Source organism: Zeus faber (genome assembly GCF_960531495.2).
Source record: "Zeus faber genome assembly, chromosome: 18".
Lineage (NCBI taxonomy): Eukaryota > Metazoa > Chordata > Actinopteri > Zeiformes > Zeidae > Zeus > Zeus faber.
The window spans coordinates 9,332,735-9,360,661 of record NC_137210.1 but is presented as its reverse complement, the minus strand read 5'-3'; the positions used below and the strand labels follow the sequence as shown (position 1 = coordinate 9,360,661).

At 45.0% G+C, this 27,927-nt stretch overlaps 1 protein-coding gene across 1 annotated transcript in view; it reads left to right on the top strand.

Moving 5' to 3' along the window:
- Positions 1–2,019: 2,019 nt before the first annotated feature.
- Positions 2,020–27,927, top strand: part of itgb5 (integrin, beta 5) — a 36,553-nt gene continuing 10,645 nt past the window's right edge. The window contains exons 1-11 of the mRNA XM_080018605.1: positions 2,020–2,551; positions 2,872–2,957; positions 3,284–3,491; positions 3,892–4,141; positions 5,279–5,447; positions 7,116–7,277; positions 8,565–8,660; positions 8,774–8,863; positions 10,583–10,717; positions 16,167–16,341; positions 16,538–16,792. Coding sequence (XP_079874731.1) covers positions 2,473–2,551; positions 2,872–2,957; positions 3,284–3,491; positions 3,892–4,141; positions 5,279–5,447; positions 7,116–7,277; positions 8,565–8,660; positions 8,774–8,863; positions 10,583–10,717; positions 16,167–16,341; positions 16,538–16,792 — 1,705 coding nt within the window. The 5' untranslated portion in view covers positions 2,020–2,472. The remainder of the gene's footprint in view (positions 2,552–2,871; positions 2,958–3,283; positions 3,492–3,891; positions 4,142–5,278; positions 5,448–7,115; positions 7,278–8,564; positions 8,661–8,773; positions 8,864–10,582; positions 10,718–16,166; positions 16,342–16,537; positions 16,793–27,927) is intronic.

Sequence of the window (27,927 nt, the reverse complement as noted above, 5' to 3'; positions counted from 1 at the left end):
TTTCCATGTATAATTACGAAATGTTTGTTCTGATACTGTCCACTGCTTGGATAAAATCAGAATCAGAATCAGAAATACTTTAATAATCCCAGGGGGAAATTACTTTTGTTACAACTCCAAATCTACATACAACATATTTACATACAACATATAATAATTATTAAGAATCATATTTATATATAAATATATATATATATAAACATATCTATATACACATGGTAAAGTGTAAAATGTACAGTTAAAATGTGCAAAAAGAAGAAGGTGCAGAAGTGGAAGTCCGTGTTTTGAGGTCAGGTTACAGAGGGGGGTGTCTGACTCTGAGGGAGGCGTAGTAGAGATTGATGCCCACAGGCAGGAATGATTTCCTGTGGTGCTCTGTGGTGCATCTGGGTAAGAGGAGTCTTCTGCTGAAGGTGCTCCTCTGCTGGGCCAGTGTGTGGTAGAGAGGGTGTGAGACATTGTCTAAGATGGACTGAAGCCCGGACAGCATCCTCCTCTCTGCCACAGTCGTCAGGGTGTCCAGCTCCTCTCCTACGACATCACCGGCCCTCCTGATTAGTTTGTTAAGTCTGTTGTTGTTTGCGACCCTCAGCCCACTGCCCCAGCATGTGACAGCGAAGAAGATCGTACTGGCCACTACAGACTCATAGAACATCCTCAGCATCGTCCGGCAGATGTTAAAGGACCTCAGCCTCCGTAGGAAGTAGAGTCGGCTTTGGCCCTTTTTGTAGACTGCCTCTGTGTTTCTGGTCCAGTCCAACTTGTTATTGAAGTACGCCCCCAGGTACTTGTACTCCTCCACAGTGTCCACAGGGACCCCCTGGATGGAAACAGGGGCCACGGGCGTTTTTGCCCTCCTCAGATCCACTATGAGCTCCTTTGTCTTAGTCACATTGAGCTGCAGATGGTTCAGCTCACTCCAGGTGACAAAGTTGCCCACAACAGTCCTGTATTCACTCTCATCACCCTTTTTAACACAACCAACTATTGCTGAGTCATCAGAAAACTTCTGAAGGTGGCAGGACTCAGTGCAATAGTTGAAGTCTGAGGTGAAGAGGGTGAAGAGGAAGGGAGGGAGGACAGTCCACTGTGGGGCCCCAGTGTTGCTGACTACTCTGTCAGTCACACAGTTCTGTAGGCGTACATACTGTGGTCTGCCCGTCAGGTAATCAACAATCCAGGACACGATGGGGGCCTCCACCAGCATCGCAGCCATCTTCTCACCCAGAAGAGCCGGACGGATGGTGTTGAAAGCACTGGAGAAATCAAAGAACATGACTCTCACAGTGCTCGCCGGCTTGTCCAGATGAGTGTAGACTCTGTTCAGCAGGTAGATGATGCTGTCCTCAACTCCCAGGCGGGGCTGGAGGGCGAACTGCAGTGGATAAAAGTAGATGGATCAAAGTGATGCATACATCAGATTAGTCTTCTGGCTTTGGGACTGGCCTGGTTCATCAGATTCCTTTGTTCTGGCTTTAGACCTTGTCCTTTGGGCCTTGCCATTCACTTGCAATCAAAGAAATCTTAACCTTTCTACCTGTAGAGTGGCCGTTTCATCGAATGTTTCCTGTTCTTGTTCGTCACTGCGGTGACTTAATTGTGATTTTCTACAAGCGTCTGCTGCCCAGGTGTTGTCGCTAGCCTGGTTTGAAAAGTCGCTAAATCGAGCGAGAAAGTCGCCAAGTTGGCAACACTGCTCCGTGCGCACCTGTCCTGCCGTCATATATAGATCGGACCTATAGAGGGCGCCAAACAGAGGATCGGTAGACAAACGATAAACAAACATTTCTGCCTAACATGGGGCTCCCACACCTCATCGCGCGATGGAATTTCCAGAAGCATAGCATTGAATTTAAAATAAGTTTAGTGGAGGTTTCTGAGAGCACTTGAAACGAGGACGGTGCGTGGACGCCCGTTGGATGGAGCGACGAAAGGGTTAATGGGCGCTCTGGCCCCCTGGGTGGGAAGAGGCGGAGTCCAAGCTGAACGCACCAGAGCCGTGCTGACCGGGGGAGGAAGCGGGACCGGCGGACGTGGACTTGTGTTTGTTGACTTTTGGGCTGGCTCTTCATAACAACAAGTTGGTCGGAACAACAAACTTGGAAAAAAAAACAAAAACACGACGGTTTCATGTCAGTTATGGGCGAGTCGGGGAAGCGCTCCAAGAACGTAAATCACTTGATTTCACTACAAGAGGACACTCAACAGGATTATGTCCAGTGTTAATTTTCGGGATATTTAAAAAAAAAAAAAAATGGAAAACAGGATCGATATTGACATTTGATCGCAGGAGTTGTGTGTGGTGAAAGCAGTTATAGCAGCAAAAGGCGACCGACCGCGAGGGAGTTGGTGTGTTTTGCGCGGAGGATCGCAGCTGATGAGAGGTCCGATCGGCGGCGCGGCGGTCACACCGTTTTCCACAAACTCCAGGATCCGGACCAAACCCCCCCCAAAAAATCTCTAAATGACACCATGCGGACTTCAGGGATGCTGATGTGTCGAGCGGCTCTCTCCTGCGTGTTTCTGGAAATACTCATACACGGTGTTCAAGGTACGATACTCAATGGTGCGTTTGGTGGTCCGTTTTTTTTCACAACTTGAGACTACAAATCCGCAAATCAGATCAACATGCACTGATCGATACCGGGTGTGATTGATTCCGTTGTTCCTATGTACATTTCTTGTCGAATTATGACGCTTTTATTTTATTCCCGTACACTTAACATTGTAAAGTGATCAGGTTGCTGCGTTTGAAGCGACGCGATTACATCGTCTGTGTGAATGCTGTTATGGTCGCCAACCATAACACCTCTGACTGTGTAGTTGCGCCAGTGCTGTTGTGATTGTACCGTAGGTTTTCCCATTCCCCAGGTCTCAACGTGTGCATGAGTGGCAGTGCCACCTCCTGTGAAGAATGCCTCCTTATTCACCCCAGCTGCGCCTGGTGTGCACAAGAGGTAGGGACTATATGTTCAAAATGTTCCCATTTAAACGGTGGCAAATTCCTGTGAAACTGCGTGTGATGACCTGCCCTGACGCAAAACTTTAAAGCCAGCAGACGAGAGATGGATCAGTGAAAGCTCAATGACTAATAGGCAGCTTTTACATTTTATTTTATTTTTTTACAAAGTAATACTGACATTTATCCAGCCTTAATCACAGAAACCCAAATCTTTTAACAGATTTGAAGTAAAAAATGAATAATAATAAATACAAACATTGCAGTCAAATTCATTAGTGAGGTCATCACCAATGGCGGGTGTGCTGGGTTTCATCACTACAGGACTTTGGGAGAGTGCGGACGCTGATGTCGAGGTGTGACCTCAGCCAAAATCTGCACAACAGGGGCTGCAAGGCCCAGTTCATCGAGTTCCCCATCAGTTCCCGTTCAATCCTGAGGAACGAACCACTGAGCTCGAAGGGTTCTGCGCCGACCCAGTACGACGTGGTTCAAATCATGCCTCAGAAGATCTCTCTCAGCCTGCGACCAGGTAGAATATTTTATAGGCATCACTTTATAGAACCCAGAATCGCGATTGTGGCGCCTCCCCTTGCGGCTGCCTGCGCGAGCACTTTGTGTCGATTACGCACATTTTGGTATTTTATAGTATTTTTAGAGCTTATTGTGCGTAATCACCGGGTGTCATGACATTTCACTGCATATATGTATGACCGTATGTATATGTATGTGACAAATAATCTCTTGAACTTGAACTTAATGCCAGTAGACATTAGACTGGCCTGTCGGGAGCCATCATTATCTGCTTCTGTAATAGAACAAAGAATACTACACTCAATTTACTTCTGGTTATCAGTAAACATTCTCATACAGATATTGTACTGTTTACCAGGTAAACTGGTAACCCTCTATCTGTCTACCCACCCATCCAGGTGACCAGACATCATTTGAGGTCCAAGTGCGGCAGGTGGAGGACTATCCGGTCGACCTATACTACCTGATGGACCTCTCGCTCTCGATGAAAGACGACCTGGTCACCATCCGCAACCTGGGCACCAAGCTGACCCAGGAGATGAGTCGGCTTACCAGCAACTTCAGGCTGGGCTTTGGCTCCTTTGTGGACAAAAACATGTCCCCTTTCTCCTACTCAGCGCCTAAATACCAAGAGAATCCCTGCAATGGGTGAGTAGGGGCGCAGGGCTGTCACATACTTTAAGGATTGGTGTCTTCCTTCAAAAACCTTTTTGATTTCTGCTTTGAGTCACAGCGCAATAGAACATAGTAGCCTTTTTTTTTTTTTTTGTTAAAGTAAAATCCAATATTCTAAATTGTCTTCAATTTACTTCCTACCTACAAGTTTTATCTTTAACTATTCATGAGTGATGCATAGTGAGAGATTCTGCTGCTATGAGTGTGCATGGTTCATTATTTATCACATCTGACATAACACTGAGAAGAAGACCTCCAAAATGGCCACCCTCTACATCCACGCCACCATGTGTGCGTGTGTTGTTAAGGGAAAGCTGAAAAGGGGACACACACACACACACACACACACACACACACACACACACACACACACACACACACACACACAGAGGGCCATCATATTTACCCCGGAGGTGAGATTACTCTGCACTAGCTAGCTGACTGCCCTTGCGCATCACTTCCCAACTAGGTTGTGTGTGTGTGTGTGTGTGTGTGTGTGTGTGTGTGTGTGTGTGTGTGTGTGTGTGTGTGTGTGTGTGTGTGTGTGTGTGTGTGTGTGTGTGTGTGTGTGTGTGTGTGTCACTGTAGGAAACATTAAAGGGACAGATGGAAACATGTGGACTCTGTCATTGCTCAGCCCATTTGTAAGGGCAGAGGGAGTGGCCTACATTTAGAGTGATGTGTACCGGGGGAGGATGTCTAGTGTTCTTGTTTTGTGTCGTTTTTTTCCTCTTGTAAATTTGGAAGCATCTGCTGATCACCAACTTTTCATCAGAACGTTGGCTCGTAACATCATGAATGAATGAATTATCTTCAAAAAAACGGTTATCTTGTTGTCTATGAAAGTAATGCAATTTCCAAGTTTTTATATTATGTTCTTCAGATGCAAACGAGGTGGTTTCGACTTCATAAATAAAGCTTTATTTTACTTAAAGTGGCTCTGTTTATAGGTACTTCACGGAGGAACAGAGTATGCACAAATAAGTTAATCGCGGATACATCCAAATCTTTTGGACTTGAGGCGAGAAAGTCGTTCTGGTTTGGACTTTCGCCTCAATCTAAATTTAAAATTGGTAGGCTGGACCTCAACAGATCTGTCCCTCTCTACAGATACAAGCTGTTCCCCAAGTGTGTCCCCTCCTTTGGCTTCCGCCACCTCCTCTCGCTGACGGACAAGGTGGACCGCTTCAATGAGGAGGTGCAGAAACAGATGGTGTCTCGCAACAGGGACGCACCCGAGGGCGGCTTCGACGCCATCCTGCAGGCCGCCGTCTGTAAGGTGGGTGGTCCCTCGAGCGTGCCTGTGCAGCCCTAATGCCGGCCTCTATTCGGCAATCTTTTATATGCTATACAGTGACGGATTTGCATCAAGAAATGGCTCTGGAATTTGCACCAGAGAGGCCCTATTTTCAAACCCAACACCAACCCCACCCAAATGTTGAGATAACAATTTGGAGGAAGTGACACACACTAACACACACATTCACACGCACACACACATTCACACACAGCACTGTCACCATCAGTCCCATGCAAAATAGCCCGTGCCTTGTAATTTACTGTAACTGTTCTGTTTTAAACGCCCTGGGGTTACGAGGCTTGATAAGGTGAATTCTTCTTTCACAAGTTTGATACACGTCGGTTGTGAAAGTTGATCTGTTTGATGAAGTTCCTTGCCCAAAAAACAAGCTTTATGTGAGCTTCACACATGGTGTGGTATTCATGGACTTGAATCCAATAACGGCGGTCAAGCTTTAAGGTGCCGTAGAGAAACTGGTTTCCCTCCAAGACTCCCAACAACAGGAAATAGCCATCGTTCCACAAAAGGCCTAAATGGGAAGTTGGAACATGTTTTTTGACTACAATCCTTTGCGGCGTCTACAAAGTGGCCTCTGTGTGTGTGTTGGACAAACCCACCTGTGGATTGGACAGTCGAATCCACACACAAGGAATAAATGTATCACAAATATAGCAGCTTTTATCCCTCTGCCACTGCTTGAAAGGTTATGTTTGTTTAGTGCCGTGCCATTAGTCAGCAGTTCTGTCAAATCCTCCCCCTGCCACGGACTGTTGTCTCCCTCTGTTTCCCCATTGATAGCAGCCAGGCCTGGTGGTCGATGGCTCTGGATGTTTTTACACTCTTTTGTCTGCCTGTCAGGATTGGCAGTTATAAAAAACCAATGGGATGTAATTAAGTATCCATAACCCTTTTATGAAGGACGGCAGTATGCTGCCTCGTAACATGGATGTTGGTGTCTGTACTAAAACCTTAGTAAAAAAAATATATTGCCCAAACAGCCAGCAGCATTTCACAGTGCCAAATGGCAATCTTCATAACTGTATGTACAAATACTGGAATATAATTATTAAAGTTTCAGTCAGTCACCTCATCCTTGGACAATGTTCGACAAAGAAGGAAGTGGTGGAAACGACAGGAGGCCTCTCGGCCTTGGTACTGGAGGGGTCTTGCGACATGTTTGGTAGTTGAATGTTCATCCAAACGCAGATGAGATCAGTTTGGGGATGTAAGTGGCGTGTTGGGCAGATAGAGCACTGATTGACAGGTCTGGGGGTGACTGATATTTCCTCCTCAACAGAGTCCGAACTGGGCTGCCCGTTCTGAGAGCTTGAAAACCCCAGCAGCCGCCAAGGTTCCCCCGTTGGTGAAGATATGTCATTTGAAGGCCAATTTGAATCAACTCTTACCACTTCTGTCTTTTTAAATTATACGTAAGTGACAATTTGCAGCCAGCCAGACGTTATCGCAAAATTACCCCCTTCAGAGTGATGAGGATCCTGGCATGAAGTGGAGGCGGCTGCAATGGCAACTGTCAGCGGCCATTGTTCTAAAATGAAGTGGCGCTGACTGCCACTGTTGTCCACTGAGAGTGGAGTATTCCACCGAGACATAATGCAATACATTATCATAACCCACCTCCCCCAACAGGACAGGATCGGGTGGAGAAAGGAGGCCTTCCACCTGCTGGTTTTCGCCACGGATGACGTGCCCCACCTCGCTCTGGACGGCAAGCTGGGCGGCCTGGTTCAGCCCCACGACGGAGAATGCTACATGGACGAAAAGAACGAGTACAGCGCCTCCACCAAGATGGTGAGCAGCGAGGAGATATTTGCACAGGCGTTTGTCGGAAAGTTAAAAAAACAAAATGCTGGCGAGGGAGGGGAGAAAGGGATCTCGCACAGATGCGCTACCCACTCACGGTTCTCATTTAAACTTGAGGGAAATGACGGTGGATTTGGGAACCTGTATTTGTACCTTGTTCTTGTGCATTGTTTTACCAGACAACATTTTCATTCCCATCCACTCTTCCATCTTTTTAAACACATTTTTAAATCATTTTAAGCTACTACTCTGTTTTCAAATCCTCGTGGGAATTGTTGTGCGAATTGGGGATGTCTGCTTGAGGTAATGCCTTAAAAAAAAAAAAAGAATGCTGCATTTCTGTGTATTTCTTGCTCTACTTGGCTGTCACCCAACCCCAAATAACTAGATTTGGAGAATGTGCTTCTCGTCCAATTTGCCCAGTTTGGTTAATCCATCGCTCACACCAAAGGCCACGCTTGAGTGATGGGTGAAGTGAGACCATGTATTTTAATACCCTCATTCAACCTAAGATGTGGACTTTGGGGGAAACTTCTTGCGTCAGATTCAACCCAGCAAACATCTTTTGGTCTGTCTGATTCAATAATCGCCGTCGCGTTTGGCGGTGCCATGCGGCCCCGTGCGGCGCTGGTTTCCTTTTTCTTCTAAAGGAATCATCCCACAAAGAAACCCTTTCATGAACATTAATAAAACCCCATGTTTAAAGAAGAGAACCCAAGAGATTAGCGTTATAAAAAATGCTAATTAACACCATGAGGGCTACGATGTGGTCCTGTGCACAGGACAATATCCAACCCTACTCACATTAACTCATTGAAATGATTCTATTTGTGATCAACAGACGAACCTTGGCTTGGTTATTAGTCAGTTTAACAGCAGTTGCATGACCAGTATTTCAGGAGGAAAATGTTGTTGAAGGCCCTTTTGAACTCATGCGTAATGTGTGGGAGGATTTTACGATACAGTCTTTCTTCCCACCGTTACACACACTTCGGCGATTGCATTCAGAGGTTTGATTGACCCCTAACTGCTGCAGTTAACAGGAAAATACAGCGTTGCCTCAGTCTGCTGTGTCAGCCTCAATTTCTAGCCTTCAGGCTCAGTTCATAAGGGGCTGGGGAGTCAAATGTAAACATAACACTGTAATCGGGCACAGCAATGGCTTCCTTTCATTAACTTCCTGACGGGCATCTCGGGCTTCTTTCTCTTATTTTTTTTTTTATTTTTTTTTTTCATGTGAAGGATTAAACAAACTGGCTGTTCATTTCTCCCCAGGACTATCCCTCCCTCGGTCTTCTGGGGGAGAAACTGGCTGAAAATAACATCTATCTCATCTTTGCAGTGACCAAACGGCTGTATGTCATTTACAAGGTAGCTTTATTTTTTTTATCCCTTTGATCGTGGTTGTTTCCAAATGTTTTTTTTTTTCTTTAAGTGAAACTGTATAATATGTTGCTGTTTTTCTTTTTGGTTTTGCCTTAAAGAACTTTACGGCACTGATACCTGGAACGACGGTAGAAATCCTTGACATGGACTCCAAGAATATCATTCAACTCATCATCAATGCCTACAATGTAAGTAAAAGGTGTGTGTGTGTGTGTGTGTGTGTGTGTGTGTGTGTGTGTGTGTGTGTGTGTGTGTGTGTGTGTGTGTGTGTGTGTGTGTGTGTGTGTGTGTGTGTGTGTGTGTGTGTGTGTGTGAAACTTAATAGCCCTCCTTCTGCTGTAATGGTTATAACAAATTGTAAGGCAGTGATGGGGATTTGAGTATTTATTATGCCTCAGCCCCATAAGGGTAGCATCCCAGGACATGGTTTGACAAAATGCAAACAAGATGTTTGTTAAGACGCATCCATCCTGACTGCAACCAACAACATTGCTGTCATTGGGATTCAAAGACGCTGTTTTATGGGGCCAATTCAGTCCCCTGAGGTTCTCCATCAAACAGGAAATGGATTCCTGGGGGTGGTGGGGGTCATCCATTCTTATCTTGTATCATAAACATGAGATATGATTTAATCCAAAATTCCCCAGACAGACGTTGTGCAACAGGTTTTATTCGCCAAATGTTTGTTTTGACAAGTTGTTAATGTTGGAACTTTTGGGTTCATTTATTTTTGGAATTGCTATATATATATATAAAAAAGTGGATCTTGTTTGCCGTTCTCAATTATAAAATGCTTTTTATTATTTTATACTGTACACCCCTTCTATTGACAACAGTAATGAGGGTTTGCATTTCTAAGACAGTCTTCACAACTTAGTGACTTTTGGTTACATCTTGAACAAGGGAGGGCTGTCACTCGTGAACTTTCTCACTAAAGAGGAACATTAATGTCACTTCTACATTTTTCCTCAAAACAGCATAATTTTCTGCAGTTAATGAGCATTATTTTTCCTTACTCAACTGTGTGGGTCTTGGCCAGTGGATCTTTTTCCCTTACCTCGGTCAGACCCCCCCCCAATGGCAGCCACTAAGGACGCCATGCACTGTCTAAATGAAGCTCGTGTCAACCAAATATTATCTTGAAAAACTCAATGTGTGGGACTGCGCTGAAGTGAACGTCGTGACTCATAAACTTGTTGACGTTCCAGCTGCCACATTCCATTCACCTTCATGGTATTAGCAGCAGCGCTGCGGCGTTGCATTACCACTTCGGTTTCTATTGTCATGTGAATTTGTTGTTGCTTCTAAAAGGGTCAGTCGAAGGTGAGCATCCCTGGTGGAGGACAGATCTGGTCTGGCCATTTCACAGCCGTGAGCGGAAGGGAAAGCGCTCGTGCATGAATGAATACGTGTTTAATTCTACACATATCGCTTAGGTTGCTTAAGCTATAGTGTCTTAAACACACACACGCACACATGCACGGTCTGGATGCACGCCTAGTCCCTGAGGTTTGGGGCAATGACTAAAAAAAGAAAAAGAAAAAGAAAAATTAGCTGTGTAAATCTGCCTAACCAGGGCAATTAATTTCCCCATGTCGCACTCTTTTCCACTGTGGCTGCAAACATATTGAGTAACCAACCTGAAAGTGAAACTCGCTGGTGGTTTCTACATAAATAGCTGAGTGTCGCTTTTTAACATGGAGCCGGTTCAGGCAACTGGAAAACATGTGGAAGTCCTCCTTGCCAACCCTTATACCCCAGCTGCCTGGTTTTCTGTTTGGGGTCGAATTATTATCAGTAATTGACCAGTTGTCCACTGCAAAGGATGGGAGAAATACAATAGAATGTTGGCCTGAGCAGTGGGGAAAAAAAAGTGCAAAGTTGACTTTTCTCTTTTCACCTTCTAGAGCATCCGGTCCAAAGTGGAGCTGACCGTGTGGGACCACCCAGAGGACCTCAGTCTTTCCTTCACGGCGACCTGCCAGGACGGACAGCCGCTGCCGGGACTCAGGAAGTGTGCTGACCTGAAGATTGGCGACACCGTGAGTTTTATCTTTTATTGTTTTGGGAGGGTTTTATGGCGACGCCTCCCAGTCAGGAAAATTGCAAATATTTTGCCCTCTTCACAGGCCTTGAAATATCTTCATGTAGCTACAAATGGGTTTACACGTCAGTGTATAGCTATTTGCCGTGTAACTGAATAGTAGTGAGAGCTTATTTTGAGGTTGAGCTTTTAATGTGTCTGTGATTTTCAAACTATTGCTGAAAGCGGCAGGCAGCACAGTCAGCACAGCACAGTCAAGGATGCCTTGCTGCGTACAGATAGATTGTTTGGAGCATCCGTATCTACCGTCAGCCTTGACAGCACGGCCTTCCTTCTGCTCCACGGCATGACGCAGTCCGTCCAGCTGCGCAGCCGACGATTAGAGTCGAATGCCGGGCGACCTTTGAATCCGCTGAGAGGAGTTCCTGTTTGGTGAAATCAAACCGCACTGGGAGCAGCGGAGAAGGGGAAGGCAGGGGGCTTTATATCGCTTTCCAGTGTTCCAAAATGAAAAATGTCAGCACCTGTTGAGAAATCCGCAGTGCACGGCTTACACATTTTCAATAACAGTGTCTACCTCCCTACATTTAGTATGGTTGTTACATTGGGCTTGTGTTTAATTTAAACTTATTAATGTCGAGGTTTTTTTTGTTTGTTTGTTTTTTTCCACAATATGGGAGAACTTATTTTTTCTTATCCGAATTGTGGAAAATGATTCTGTTTCTATTGAGTATGCCATTCATTCCTGATGTGTTTTTCTTTTTTTTTTTAATCCATACACGGGAAGGGAAGGTTTTAATAATGCACTGTCATGTGGCTTCCTCAGAAATATCTCAGGGTTTCCTCTGTTGGCTGGTGCACTTCTGTTTCCCTCTGCCCCGTTGAGACAATGTTGGTCATTTAGCAGCGAGGCCGGAGACCCAGGGGGCTCAGTGGAGAGACCCAGGCAGCACTGGGAAATTAAATTCTAATCACCTGGCCTTTCCTGGCACTGAACGTGGATATCAGTTCTTCCTTTATTTACATTCTTTACTTTTTTTGGGTTGGAGGAAGATAGAACTTGTGAACAATGGCAGTCTGCGTTTTGCTGAAAATGGGTGCCATAGAGGGTGGAGGTAGACCAATACCACAGAAACATAAGTTGCTTTTTTGAATATATCTGACAATGTACAATGTGTCTCTAGGTATTAGGCTTTCTTATTGGTGATATTCTCCAATGCCAATAACATATTAAAGCCTAAGACCAATATACAGTATATTACCAGCATTTGTATCAGTCCATCCCTAGTAGAGGGTAGACATGGAATGTTGGAATGCTTTCTTTCTCCATGGTTGTGACTTGGGCCGGTGTCCAACATGTTGGCTGCACTTTGGGATGCATTCATCCTAATTGTATAACAATTCACCGATACGAATCAGAAACCGGTTTTAACGTTGACAGAAGCTGTGCTCCGAATTCCCCTTTTGTAAACTATGCTGCTGAGGAAGACTCTCTGTTCTAACGTTAGTTAGAACGTAAGTCGTGTTACTTTGAAAATAATATTTTTGTTTGTTTGGAGACGCGGGACTGGAGATCCCTCCCTCTCCATTATGGAATCCACCGTCCTGATCCAAGGCGGAGCAGGACAGTCCCTTAGTTGGCTTTAAAATGTTTGTTTCACAGAAGTAGGAAACGAAAATAAATAGATCTTAAATAAAAGGAGGAGATGGTGGAGGAGGTGGAGACTCCCCTCCATATCTCTGAGTTAGGCTTATGTTTTAAAATGTTCTATACAAGTAAGAAACTAAGGAGCCTAAATAAATCGTAATCTTTCTCTAGATCCCTTTTCAGCCTGAACCCTGCGCTGCTTCTCACGGTGCCGTTCAGAGCTTCAACTGATGATGATATTGTGAAGTTCTAGACGGCGGAAGAAGCCACAAGGTTGTTATTACACACTGAGGTTTATTGTTACCTTCCAGGCTACTGCTTTGGTCATACCCTACGCCGTTGAACCAACAACCAAACAACCAAACACTTCTCCCTCCTCTCTGTCTCTCTCTCCCCGTCTCTCTCCCTCCACACACACCCCCACACCAGATTGCACTCGCATATTCCCTCTCAAGTTCAAGTTCAAGAGCTTATTTGTCACATACACTTGCGAGACTTGTGAACCCCCTGCAGTGAAACACATTATAACTGACAATTAACAATAATCCCAACGCATCCAGTATCATTACTATATCATATAACATATGAGAATCACAATATATTACATATTATTATATCTAAATGCCATAAAGTTAAAGAATACTTGGGATTTCCTGGTCTTTAAGCAAAGGTAAGCAATGCCACTTTCATGGAATTGGTTTATTTTAATTTATAATGGAAAATTAAAATGTCTACATACACCAAACAATCGCTCCATTTTAAAATGTCTCTTCCCTGAAACGTATCGTAGCCCATGTGTCTAGATGCGTATCAGACTGTCTTATAAGGGAGAGATGCACACCCCTAATTCATCCTTTTTCGCCTTGCAGAACAAAAAACAAGGTCACGTGACAGGATTCTTACACATCTTAATCGCTTTGGATTTTGTGGCCCTGTTGTATTAAGTAGCGCTTTCATTGGAGCTTGTATTGGGCTCGGGGCCCATTGAAATCGCTATTGAGGGGATACTATGTACAGTACATGCCACCACGCAGCAAGCCCCAGCCCTGTGGAATTCTTCTCCCAAGACCCTTCGTGCCTTTCTCCCAGCTTCCTTTATTTAACATAATGTTAGGCTGAGGATGAGAGGTGGATGAGGGGGGAGCGCTGGCAGCAGAATAACACCGGTGAATGGACAAGGGACCTTTTCTGGCTGGGGTGACGGTCCCCACTCTTTTCTTTTGTTTTTTGGGTGTGGGGGTGGGGGGGGGGTGCTCTGGCCTAATCCGCTAGCTGCCAAACTCCCACCTTCTTTACTAAGAACGTGGTGCGAGCCAAAGCCGCTGCATCTCAATGAATCGACACAAAAGTAGGCAGAAGGGGGCTTGTGAAACCACTAGATCCATGAAAGAAACAAACTGGGAAGTGGAGAAATGGCAGCCCCAGCTTCTAAAGTTAAGCCGACATCCTTTTCCCTGCAGCGCCTAGAGAACTGCATGACACCACTGAATGGCCTCACGCATATAAATGCAGTCTGTGCTAACACACCCCATGTCACTTTAAAGAAATGTTAAGAAACACAAACAAGTATTTCAATTGCATTGCGCCATTTTGTTGGACCTTCGCCCATAAGGTTATGTGGCCTAGTTTGTGTAAATGCCAAGGCAGTCATAAGAATGCTATTAAGAATTCTATCATAATTTGTCCCGCCCCCCCCTCGCCCCCCTCCTTTTTTTTTTTTTTTTTTGGAGACAATGTTTTTCCCTCCATTTGGAAAGCCCCCCTGGGTCATGGGAATCTCATGAGATTTAAGAATGACTCTCTGACACTGACATTTCAGTTCTGATCTTGTCAGAGTTAGAGGAGGAGGAAGAGGGGATGTACATTAGGGTATGTGCTGTTGGTGGTCCATCTGACAGCTTTACCTGTCCCAACTTATAGGCTGAGTTGCGCCGCAATCTTTCCATACTGCAACCCACTATAGACTGTGCCTTTTCCTCCCGATGATGTCGTTTCTTTAGTTCCCACCTCTCTGATTGACCTGATTGCTGTACTTTGCTTACCTTGTTGCATACTGCATTTAGGAAGTAAAGTCCCGTTCAGCTGAGATTAATTTTATTACCCTTTCTCCCATCTCAGTCCCAAATGGTATATTCCCACTAGTTTGTGCACCCCCCAATTACTCCACAACTTCATAGTTGGCTTAACAAGCCTCATGATTGGCTGAGCACTGAGCAACCCTCCTCGTGACTCACATGTACCGTAAATCAAATTTTATCCCTTGTTAAGTTGTTAAGTGGCCCACGCTGTCTGGGTGGTGGCGGGCGGGCCGCCACACAGACAGTACGGGATGTGTCCTCTTCCCTTAACTGGTTAGGTTGGCTCTTCCTGTATCCTGAATGAGCTTGTTTTGGATATTCGTCAGAGGAAACCCGGACTCAGCCTCTCTCACTCTACCATCATGCCTTGATAATCAGATATATATTTATGCCCTGTGTGGTTATGCTTTATTGGGGGCGTGCACCGTGCAACAATGTCAAACGTTGTTGATGTAAATGCATGATGTAAGATTATAGTCATTGGTACCTTCTGTTCTGTGCAGAACGGCTTCCCCCTTACTATGCAATTCATAACCAACAGATTGTTGTTGTTTTTTTTCCTTTGAGTGGAGATAAGAGATTTTTGGCCGCTCCACTACAGCAGGAAACAGAGACTCTCCCAAAAGGAGCCACGGACTCATTCAACTCTCTGCAGCTGACTCCTCTGCACTGTTTACCTCAAGTCTCTTTTTCTCAAAGAGAGACCAGATGAGTAACAATTGAATACTGAAAAACCCAGAGGTAGTTTTCATATGCTCCCTCCCTCCAGAAGATCTAGCACCGTTCATACAGTCGCTGTAGCCAACATTAGCAGCTCCTGCAGTGGCTACGTAGGCCCAATATTTGTTCAAAGCTGGAGCCTAAACTTTGTCTTTGAAGCCTGGATGATCTGGCGGGAGCTTCAAAGCACTGAATATTGCGTCCTCGTCTGCATCCCTGTGGATTTCTCACTATCAGAGGGAACATAATCATGGATGGATGAGAGGTTTAAATCTCGACACACCTCAGCCCTGTTGAATTATTTATATAGCTGTTCATGCAACTTCAAAAAATGTAGGACATTGAAACTGCTATATGCCATAGCATGAAAATATACACCCCTTATTTTTTCATCCTTTTTTAGAACTTAACTTTAATACGAGGTGAAACTGGCACATGCTTTTCAAATCAAGTTGGTCGAATATATAGCATTGTTGTGTGTGGTACTTTGGAACGGGGGTGCTGGGGATGATTGCTGTGTACATAGTCTCCCAGGAGTGAGGAAAATGCCTGGAGCCCCGGGCTCATGTTGGGACAGGTCAAAACGCAGAGGATCTTTTCTCCACATCTTCCTAACACGTCCTCCCGCTGTGCAATTAAATGCATCCGGGCCTCATTTAATCTTGACTGGCCGCGATTGTTCTTCTAAGTCAAAGCCACATCAACAAGCTCTTCCTTGAGTGAGCTTTCAGACACACGTGCAGACTTTACAACAGGGGTTCAAATCCAGTTCACTGCTGAAGTGTGGCCTGCCAAACTTTTTATAATAGCAGTGTGTGTGTGTGTGTGGTAGACAAGATGTCAAGATTTATGGTTTGGTTGGAGCAAATCACGAAGAATTCAGGAAGCAAAAGGATTTTAAGTTTGTATAGTTGTGAGCCAACATTGCCTGTCTCTGTCCATAACGCCAAGTAAATGCACTCCATTTTTCTGACTGTCTCACCATCGGCATGTCTTTGCAGGTGTCCTTCAACGTGAATGTGGAGGCCAGGAGCTGCCCTCCCCAGGGTACAGCCCACAGCTTCACCATCAAGCCAGTGGGCTTCAAGGACCGCCTGGAGGTGGCCGTGGATTACCGTTGTGACTGTGGCTGTAGCAACATGGCACAGGCCAACAGTAGTATCTGCAGCTCCATAGGTAACAGCTGTGGAGCTCAACTGCAATTCTTTTTTTCTTTTTGGTCATTCATTTTCTGACACGTCTGTCTCATTTGTTGAGTTGCTTCCGAGGTAGGTCGCAATTTTGACCACATAAGGCAGTGTCCTCAGCAGGGGGTTAACGGTATAGCCTAGCTTGGTTTGTAATAACCATACTTTTGACTTTCCCTGTCCAGGTACCTATAACTGTGGCACGTGCCGCTGTGAACCAGGCTACCTGGGCGCCCGCTGTGAGTGCCAGGAGGGCGAAGCCGGCAGCTTAAGCCTCAGCGCCTGCCGGGAGGCTGAGGGCAAGCAGGTCTGCAGCGGCCGAGGGGAGTGCAGCTGCAACCAGTGCCTGTGCTACGAATCAGAGTTTGGAAAGATCTATGGCAGCTTCTGCGAGTGTGACGACTTCTCATGTGCCCGGCACAAGGGCATCCTCTGCTCAGGTAAATCCAGAATGATTTCTGAAAGAGTGTTTGACTTAGTTAATGCTGTATCCTTGGTTTTCTGCAGTCAGGTTGAGAAATAGTTTGATTTAAAGGCGTTCCAGTCCATCATCACATCAGGGAACTTGCTAGTCATCAAATGTGAGGTTCTGGGTTGTCATTTCTCTGATCTTTGGAAAGTACACAATAAATAGGCCATAAAACTTGCATGCTGCAGTTTATAGTCACCTTGGTAAAAAACCGATCCATACCTGTCCTGGGTGTGGCTGGGTAGATTGGCACTCACTGCAAACATTTTTATGTTGTGATTTAGCTAAAATTATCACCTGCAGGGCTGTTAGCTGAGCTTGCACGAAGAGACAGTGAAACAGCAGCAGATGAGAACATGGTCCAACATTAAGCTCATGTTTTTTAGGGTGTCTTCCTCTGGCAGGATGCTGTGTTTGTCTTGGAAAGAGCCACAACTCGAGACGGTTGGAAGTGGCCTGTGTGCAGGACTGAAAATTGGTGGCTTAAAATGTTGAGTAAATATGTCTGCACAAAGAGCTAAGGGACATGGCATTTCCATTCAAGCTGAACTCCTCAAACCACCACCACCTCTCCTCTCTGTATTTTCATCCTGATGCCTCAAATACTCTGCTAATGAAAGATGCATGTGCCGATGTCCACCGCAAAACAACATTTCTCTCTACTCGGTGTCACTGCTTTAGTTTGCTTCCGCATGGTCCAATCCAAGAAATTGCTCTGAGGGCTGGTTGGCTCAGAGACTCTGCTCAGCCATACTAAACAGCCGGGCCTGTTGCATTCCCAGAACATTGGGTCCAAGCCTCTGGTTCTGGGGCCAGATCCACAAGCTTGAGGGAGGAGGAGGCGGGCGGGGCGTGGGGGCAGGCAATGGCTCATCCCCAAGCCAACGGCTGTTCCCCCAAAACTACAGAGAGCGCTTTGTACGACTGGGGCTGGCTTTGGTTTGCTCACACAACACAATGCCTAGATCCATCTATTCCCAGTGTGCCTGTGTCTTTGGTTTAGTCAGCAGCAAACTCAGCAGCAAATACAGGACACACAGAGTGCTCCTGGACAGAATGGCTGTTTGTTTGTAAGCTGCTCTTCCATAGGCGATCATTAAATGTTAACACTCCAGTTCCTTCTGAAGCCCCTCTTTCTCATCTCCTCCTTGCTCAGCATGGTTGGCCTAGTGTGGAAGCATAATGAGTTCCTAATGGTACCAAATGCTGCGTCTCTTCCACTTTCTTTTCTCTAATCCCCAAATCGGTTAATTAATTATCATGGACTGGCCCATATACACAGTGTAAAAAATGAGTTCTGGGTGAACGTTTCTTAAATAAACCCTCAGGGTTTAATATGAATGCCTGTCACTAAGAGCAGCTCATTTGTACAATTTGGTGTGAAGTCTTAAGAGGTGGAGGACGGGAGGGACATACTGTTTGATTGAGGAGATGCTGCCAAACATTTACCACTGCTTTGTTTTTGTGTCTTCTCACTTGAAGACGATCCTCCTAAAAGGTCTAATCAAGTAGTTTTTCATGAACCTCATCTGAATATAATTTTCAGTAGAAGGTACTTGTGTTATTTTGCCAGATAGATACATAGACTGGGATCCAGGTTTTTGAAGTTTTCGTAAGACTGATGTAAAAGCTCACTGATGCATGGTTGCTTCGCTGCAAATGTTTAAGATCAGAATAACGTTTCAGTCTAAATTTTAAGGTTGATAAAGGTTAAGATTGCCATTGTTTGTCCTGATGTTATTAGGCTAGAGTGTAGTGAGCCAGACACAGCCTGATCTGACATGCGCGCACTGTTGCACCAGGCAATTTGACGCAATTTGACCACGCTAACAAAAAGTGTGGGCAGGAGCATGCCGAGGCCCGGCTGTTTACAGCAGCTTTCAGTCTCTTATACTTCACGCTCTCAGGCAGGCTCCAGGAGTTGAGCTTGTTGGTGATATTCTGTTACTTCCTGTTTATTCATGTTGTGGCGTTGTGGGCTCAGTCTGCGATGCTTTTAGCAGCTGTGCGAGCTCCGTGTTGCTCTGTCAGAGTTGAATGCAAGGACACTGAGGAAAGCGGGCCACGCTCCACACCCAGTTGTGGCTCATGCCTACTGGGTCAGACAGCTGGCTGACTAGTCGGCCCATTTCAGCCCTGGGCAGCGCCGTAGTGGGTGGATGTGCATGCGGTGCTATGAGGTCACAGTGTGCCAAAACCTCTGCAAGGGGCCCAGCCTTGGCTTGGCTTACCCCCATCACTGTGTAGTGGTTAAAGAATGCTCAACGACTGGAGCACCTTCTTATGAGATGGTAGAAAATAACAGGTTCCATTCCATATTTAATTTTTTGGCTTGTGTTTGTACTGGAACTAACTGTACTGGTATCTAAATATACTGAATTCGTTTGAGCCTTTTAATACTTTGCAGGAATAAAGCCTGGTATATACCTGACCCAGGCACATGGCGGCCCATGATACCAATGACTTCACCAGGTGGTGGCGCCAGGGGCGTGGGGACCTGCGCCTGGATAAAGGGCTGTTGCGATAATTGTAAGGCAGACAGACATACAGAGATTCCTTCCTTTATAGTTAGATTAGATTAACATTGTTAAGTTCAGTTTACAAATAAAAACGTTTTTATTGGTATTTATGTCCAGCTTATTTTTGGAGAGTCTTGCAACGAGGGAGGATAATTCCACATTGTGACTTCGTTCCATAGTTAAGTAAGTTCCTCTGTAATAAAATGCTGAGCAGCACATAACTTCAACCATGGAAGCATGGAACGGGCCGACCGACCAGCTCCTCTTCTCCTTTTCAGGCCTTTGGTGGCTTAACCACCATGAACAGCAATTCCTCCTCGGCACAAACAAGCTGCGATGCCGTGCGCGCAGCCATGTTTGCTCTGCTGTCTAGGGCTCTTCTTCGTTTACTATATCCTGCTTCACAGGGTACTTTCTTTCGACTGCCACACGTGGTTTCTGTGAATGCTTCAACGGACAATGTGTCAGCTATAAATGTCCTGTGCCAACTGCGTGGGAGGCGTGCGATGCCACGCCCATGCAGAGCTATAACCGGGGCTTGACGGTGTCATAGGGGCCTGGCCTATTTGTTCTCGATTTTTGTCTTATCATACCTTTAACCTATCACTTATCAGAATATTCTAAGCTCTCTCTGGGAGCTTAGGTAAACGCACCTCTCATATCTTTGGCAGCTGTCCTGAACAGGTCTAAGCATCAGTAGAGATTGCAGATGTTTTTAATTCCAGAGGAGATGAGTTGTTCAGGTGTGTGTGTGTGTGTGTGTGTGTGTGTGTGTGTGTGTGTGTGTGTGTGTGTGTGTGTGTGTGTGTGTGTGTGTGTGTGTGTGTGTGTGTGTGTGTGTGTGTGTGTGTGTGTGTGTTGCAATTGCAATCGGTCTGCTACACAAATCCATACTTTACAGGTCAAGAATTAGAAACTCTTAAATGCTCCAAAATACGTTGGGGGTACGGGAGATGGAGTTGGTACAGCTTATTCCAATCTCTTTTGGCTGAGGCACGCAACCCCCAGTGCCCTTTTTGAGGTGTGTGTGTGTGTGTGTGTGTGTGTGTGTCTGTCTGTGTGTGGCCTCTGTCCAGCCTTTAGAATCATTAATCAGCCTCTAGAGTTGGCGGTCCAGGTTGGATAGAATGAGAAAGACGGATGGACATTGAGACGGAAGCACAGCGATAGCAGAGAGCCTGGTCAGCTGAGCCGTGGTGTAAAGCTGTCCCATCTCTGAATGTTCCCGTAATCTTATCCCCCAGTATCTCCAAGGCCCTGCTCTGAGGTCTGTCCGTCTGTCTGTGCAGCCTTGAGCTGTACTCTATATCTGGACAGCGAAGGAAGTTTAGAAAAATGCTGGCGTCTTAAGACTTGTGTATCCTGTCACAATAAACTGCGATCAACTGCATGTGTTTGCGTGCACACTTCTGCATGCCTTTTGTTATCAACTGACGTTAACCCAGGTTGACATGTTCCTTCTTGGTAGAGCATATCTCAGTCAAGCATGCAAAATTGCATGCTCTGCAGCCTGATTTATTTTTTTATTATTTTTTGTTTGTTTTGTTAGGTTTTTACTGGGCTGCAGGATATCTTGGCATTGTAGGTCCTCCTGCCACCCTGACGCACCATCTCCACAGCGGACTCAGCAGCTGGATCGAAATAATGATCCAAGCGCTTGTGAGATTTGCCAATGGTCAGGAATAGCACGTCTGTTTGTTCTCGGGGGGTTTTTTCCACACTTGCAGACCTTTCTCCGCACAAACCCTCCTTTTTTTTTTTACTCTGTGAATGAACGTGCTGTCTCAGAGTGCTCTGGTCCACTAGCGTCGGTTGTTTATGTATGTTTGCACTCCGCGTGCGTGCGCACAAGTACGTAAGTGTTTTCCATGTTCAATCACTAAATAGGAGCATATGTCAATTCATGTTTGTGCCTGGAATAGCAGGGACTGCACTCCACCCCGACTTAGTGTTGTTTGTCGGAATTTTGTTTTCATTGGAAAAAGGATGCTCTGATTTTTAAACTCCAATAAGTAGCGCACTCAGCCTTTCATTCTGTATGAAAATCCAGCATTGCAGCAACAGAAAGTAGCGGATCGAAACCTGGAGCATTTACTTCAAATGTCACATTTCCTGGCTTGCCAAAAATGTATGCAGCCTCCGCCTCCTTTCCGAGTTTCTCCAGAAGATGATGTTCACAACATGAATTAAAACTTGCAGAAATTTGTCATCAAACGCGCCACGGTGAACACTACTGAATTATCCTTTTATCTTCAGATAAAAGTTAAGCCTTTGAGCTTTTCAGTGGGGGCCCAGTTTAGGAACAGTTTTTCTCTGCTTCCTAGTTATTTAAGTCCGTGCGGCTCAGCCGCTACAGTACGTGGTGTATATCAGTGTTTAATGTGGTGTTAGTTGAACATGAAGCAATTAGTGTGTCTGTTCCTGGTTATACCTTGGCTTAGAGCCACCTCGGCACTCTGCGGCACTCTTGTGCTCTTTACGAGCACAAGATGGAATGAGTATGGTGCATGTCCATTTACCGATTTCCAAAGGTAGTTCAACTTCACGCCTTCACATGTTCATAAGTAATTTATTACTAGCAGTGTCACGATTCTCTAAATCTTCGATTCGATTTTTCGATTTAAACTTTTTTTTTCAGCACTGACGTCTATGACAGTGTTAAATCACTATTAGTATTAATTTGTATTTATTTGCTTAATATACTTTTATTTGAATATTAAAAATTATAAATAATAACCAAAATATGAGAATATTTAAACAACACACCTAAACAGTCAATAGCTTTATCAAAACTAGGCTTTAGAATAATAAACAATAAGTTACTTATTACACTACTTTCACATTTGTGCGTCTGCGCTTCTGCCATATTGCAGTGGTCCAGATCCACTGGTAGGGCTGCAGATTTTCCGGTATAATCCTTTTCAAATTTGTATGCTTTATTAATATTAATATTCAACTGTATTCAAAATTGTAATGGTCAAATTTAGTATTGGAGGACATTACACACAGTTCCACAGCTCAGATCAGAGCAATCGTTTCTCTGAAAGAAACTAAAACTCTGGATGTATTTAATTTACTCCGTTTCCTGCTGCTGCTCTGCTGCGGGGCAGATTGCTCCTCAAAAAATCTCGCCCGTGTTCTCACAGGCCTTTGGCAAATGCCCAGCGGCCCGGCACAGTCTGCGAGCCGGTTGTTGGGAAGCACTGTACTAGAGGACATTCTGTCGGTGATGGTTGGGTTTATTTTCCACTTTCATCGCGACATCTGTGGAATTACAGGACATTCTGTTCCAAGGCGCACATGGATTTTCTATGTTCAAAACTGACCAAATTCTGTTGGGTTTTTTTCCCACTGTGAACACAACACAACCAGCCCCTTTTCTTGAATCTGTGCACAAAAATGACGGCAGGAAATCATGTCTTTTGCCGATAATATAAGAAATATAAATAAAGATAACTATAACATTGTATATTAAGGAGTCATATACATACATTAGCCTATAGGCAATGAGTGTGGGAGAAAATGTTATTGTAAATATGTAATAAAAGAATAAATAATAAGCAAGTTAACATTAAGTCAAGTTATCTTCAGCTGAAGGCTTTAAACTTATTCCCACCATTCTTCAATTGACGTGCAATTGCCATAGTTTGCATCCTGCTAATATCAACACAGCCTTTCAGATTCTGCTGGAGCAAATACACGTAAGAGGCCACCACAGTTGTAAAAGCGTTACAGCCGCCCGGCGGCACAGTTTTGTGGGGGGAGTGCGCTTGACGTTTTTATGTGTCTGACTCGGCAAACGCTACCTGAGCAGCACCTTTACTCCTTCACCCCCCCCCAACCCCCTGTCTCCATCCCAGCATGCAGCACCGTCCCTTTTTAGACCTGACTGAACTTGATCATTGCAGATGCAGACCCGCAGAGCTCTGGGAAGACGTTTCTCGTGTTTGCTCAGATCAAACAGTTGGGTTACAGCTCCCCACCCTAAACTCCACCCTCCCCCCTGCACACGATAATAAAGCACCTTGCAGGTGTTTCCCGGGAGTCGTGACAGTGGAGTATCTCTGTTCCCCCATGTAACGCTCTCGTCTCGTAGCTCGGACCGGGCGGGCGATGTAAGTAATGCAAGTGCGAGCGCTGTCCCACGGGGTCATGTTTTGGGTCAAACTACAAAAGAGCTGGTCGTCAGAAGCATTTAGTGGGATGTAACACGGTGAGAAAAAGGGATCCGGAGCAGACACTGCAGCCCATTGTTCTTGAAGAAAGGGTTGTACTGGGTCGTATTTCAGCTGCAGGGCGCCAGTAGTCTCTTCAAGCACATCAGGGTTAACAGACACCTTCTGCGTTCGTGTCACACGGAGGTTATCGTCCCCAGGGGGGAGTTGAAGGGTTGAGGCTAATATAAACCAATATAAATCTTTGCTCACTGACGAAGCCCTGTTCTGTCCACACAGAATATAATTTATTAATCATCTTGTATTTGCAGTTAAAAGATCTTGGGGTAGATCTTGGTTTGGAATGAAATTCAACCGTGTGTGCATGTGCGTGCGTGCGTGCGTGCGTGCCTGTGTGTGTGTCGCCGTCACCGAATTTGCAGTTCAAATTCTACAGCTCTACGGTACAAGTTCCTAAGTAGTTGCACCTGGGAAAAAAATTATCTACTACGTAGCACCGCAGCGAGCACTTTTCTTGGCTTAGAATCCAGTTTTGGAGAGCTTGATTTTAAGTCTTGTTCTCTCACACCTGTCTCAGGCTCCCGGGTGGTTCTTCGCTCATGATGACCCTTTACAGGTGCAGCCCCTGGACCCTCAGCCCTCCAACAAAACGGTTGACACATTCTTGGAATAATTTTTTGTTTCCTCTTTCTGTCCGCAGCTGTACAAATGTTGCTCGCTCACTGTTGCCTGCACTGCGTGCACACTAGAGTCTTCTGAACCAGGCCTCCACTAGGAAAACAAACTTTATAGAGCTTCTGGATTTTGAGTATGGAGTCTGCACAGGGAAAATAAATATATTTCTACCGCTGTTTATTATCCTGGGTGAGACGGACAGAGGATGCTCCTGGATTTATTTATGTGCACCATGTGTTGTCACTGCACATGGACTCTCACTTGCACCACTCCCCCAATAAATCATTTCTGTTGCAAACACTCAATCAAGTCAAATATCCATTATCATGGTTAAAGTTACAGTAGATTTGCCAATCCTACATGGCGGTCGTCTTTGGCTGATTATTTTGAGGCCCGAGATGCACTTGGGTAAGTAAAACTTTTAAAATGTGGAGGGGCTAAAATATAAGCGATGCAGTATTTTATTTTTGCTTGAGGAGGTCTCTTGATTGGCTCCTCTCCCTAACCTCCGTATGCAGTGAGCTCAGCTGGTGGTGGCTTCTGGCTATGGGGAGGGCTCAGGAATAGGCCTTATTTGTTCATTTTTACTCTTTCACTCCCTGCTTCCACTGGCACAAGACTACACCATCACCACCATAATTCCAAAGCAGAACCATCTTGTCTTCTCCCATACGCTTGTGTGGCTTATAGACAATATGCCTACTCAGCAAAATCAAAAGGCTGACATCTGCTCAAGCAAATAACAAGTGCCTCATACGTCTGTGAACTGTCTCTGGCACCAGATCACTTTAACACTGTGACTCATTGTTGTCACTCTGTTGTTGTTTTGTTTTTATAGACTCCCCCCCCCCCCTTAGCTTTACTTTAAGCACACAGGACAGTGCTGATAATAGTCTGTCCAGGAAATTGAGGAGAATATGCAAGTAACTATTATTTTACATACCCAGTAATGACTATTTTCCGTCAGCAATGCTACCCCGGCCATGTCAAAAATCACACCTGTCAGAGTGGTTGGCACCTACAATTACTGCAAATTTGACCCCATCACACATTGTTCTAGGTTTAATGAGTTCTGCGGCACGGTTATTTTGAACTTTAGCGACAGCCCTGCCATTAGATCCCCCGCATTATTTTATGGGAACAAAAACACCATCTCAGCCTATCTTTTTTGCGCCCCCCCCCCCCCCCCCCCCCCCCCACATATCTGGCTCAGTACATATTGACAGTGCCGCTTCCGATGACAAGCGGCTCAGCTCAGCACACAGAGGAGAGCTTGTCTCGGCCTGCATATTTGAGCAGCCCACTTTTGTTTTTTTTCTTTTGTTTTTTTGCTCGCCTTCGCTCTGAGAGAGACTTGTATAATGACACGGTGTTCATATTTATCGAGATGGAGGCCGCGGTAGTGGAACCCTCTTCGGCCAGATTGATGCCGTCATATGGAGAACAAAGTCACTCTGATTAAATATACGTTGAATACACCGTTTAACTGAACCGCAGCATACAGAAATTGGTAAAAGGCATAATGAGTGTGTGCCTACAAAAGCTTTCTTTAAATAGCTCGTCTTTCCAACACCGCTGTTCTTTAATTTCTCAGTCGTACGTCGGCTTGCATGACTCGGGATACAAATGTTTTCTATCAATGTTCTCTCTCCGATCCTCTCCCGTCTTGTCTGTGGACAAGAGCGGGGTCTGTTTTTCGCCCACAGGCATTTGTGTTTGAGTGAAACGCTGCCTCCACCAGTTCACGTTCCAATTCTAGCTCCTGCTTTTTGGGTTTTCCTGTGAGCTTTTGGAAGATTCCACTCCAGTTGTCCCGGGTTACTGAAGCAGATGTTGCCACTGTACACATTGAGGCGCTGGATCTGAGCATCAAATGGGCATGTCTGCAGCTTTACTCTGTGGCTTCCACTTGAGTTTCGCAGCCTTTTGTAATCCATCAAGTCAAGTCTGACTTCAATTGACCATCATATTTGTGTTGAGTTGTGTTGAGTCAACAGAATGTGTTATCTCTCTGGTGTAACAAAGCCTACCGTATCACAGGAATGTTGACCTTTGGGGCACTGACAGACAAAATAACCTGTTGTGTGCTTAGTCCCCTTCTTATCTACGGAACGGATACGGTACCATGTGTTTGCACTGAAAAAAGGAATTCAATGTTTCCCACTGTTCACATCTGCAGTTGGCCTAAATTTGGCCGAAAGACAGAACATGAGCTACATCGATGTTTCCTCTAGTCTAGCAGGTTAATGTCCTCAAAGGATGTTGTAAACAATGGAAATGTTATATCTTGAAGGGGACCTTTTATAAAGAAACTTTTTCATTATACATTTGAGTCTCTGATGGGCCACACAAACGGTGAAATAAGACAACCCAGTCAGTTTATTGTGAGCGGTCTATTCCAGAAAACACGTTTAGATTTGTGTCTCAGTCCTACATCACATTGAGACGCATTAGAATTAGAACCGCCCTCCATCTGAGAGTAACTCCACCCACAGCTGGCATAACAGTGAATAACAAGTGCCGTCTGGAAGACTAGCACAAATCTTTTAAAAGAAAGGAATTAATACCAACTGTTCGTAAAGAAACTGCAGACGATGGAAATGTAGTTTTTTTTATTTTTGTTTTTTAAAATTAATTGCGCTGTGTTTCTTTCTAATAAAATAAAAGTATGCGGTAGATATACTGTAGGCTGTGGTGCACGATCTACTGTTCGTTTCTCCAAACAAAAGCAATAAAAATACTGTGTTTTTATCGCAGATGGATTTATTTTATTTTCTGATTTATTGTAAGGTGAAATCAGTGAAGGTTTACAGAATAAATACAAGGGAACCCGGAGTAAAGCTTAAAGGAGGGTGGCTCCAAAACTGCCTGTTTGGAACAGGATTTTTTAGAGCCATTTTGAAATCGGTAGAATGCACAATCTGAGTTGTATTTACACCAAAATAAAAAAGCATAATAGATCCCCTTTAATTACACATGTGATTTCATGTGATCTTAATTTTCTGCCGGATAGAGTGGACCGGTTTCTACTTAGTCAGATGTCCGTCAAATGATCCCAATTTGACTGCAGTTGGTTCCCTCGCTTGAACTGCAGACTGCTTGCTCTGCCGTGGTCACTCCTGAGATTTCCCAGAGCTGGGAGTTTATCTGCCGGTTTGGATCTTTTTCTCACTGTCATGAAAGCATCACTTGGGTTTCCATCCCTGTTTTGGCAGTTTTATCGTTATTGTTTACGGAACAAAAACTGCTGTGCAAGATACTCTCGTGTGTGTGTGTGTGTGTGTGTGTGTGTGTGTGTGTGTGTGTGTGTGTGTGTGTGTGTGTGTGTGTGTGTGTGTGTGTGTGTGTGTGTGTGTGTGTGTGTGTGCCCACGCCACACACTGTAATATCATTGAAGACCCCCTCGAAGAAGAAATCTGGGCGTACATCCTAACCGTTACCAAACCAAATGAGCCCAGCATGCCACAAGATTGAGTTTATATTCAAACCAAGATCAGGGAATTCATACTGATTGCTTTTGTTGTGTTTTCCTCTGTAAAAATCCAACAATAAACTCTTATTTCTTTTCTGAAGCTATGACCAAACAGTCTCCGCGACACATATAGTCCAGATCGTTAAGCTCGCCGTGTAATTAAGCCATGTGGTTTTGGTGATATTGTTCTGCTGTCATTAAAGTCTGTGTTTTACGCTCCTTCCCATGGTCAGGGAGGAGCTGTGTGCTATAATAGATGCATCCC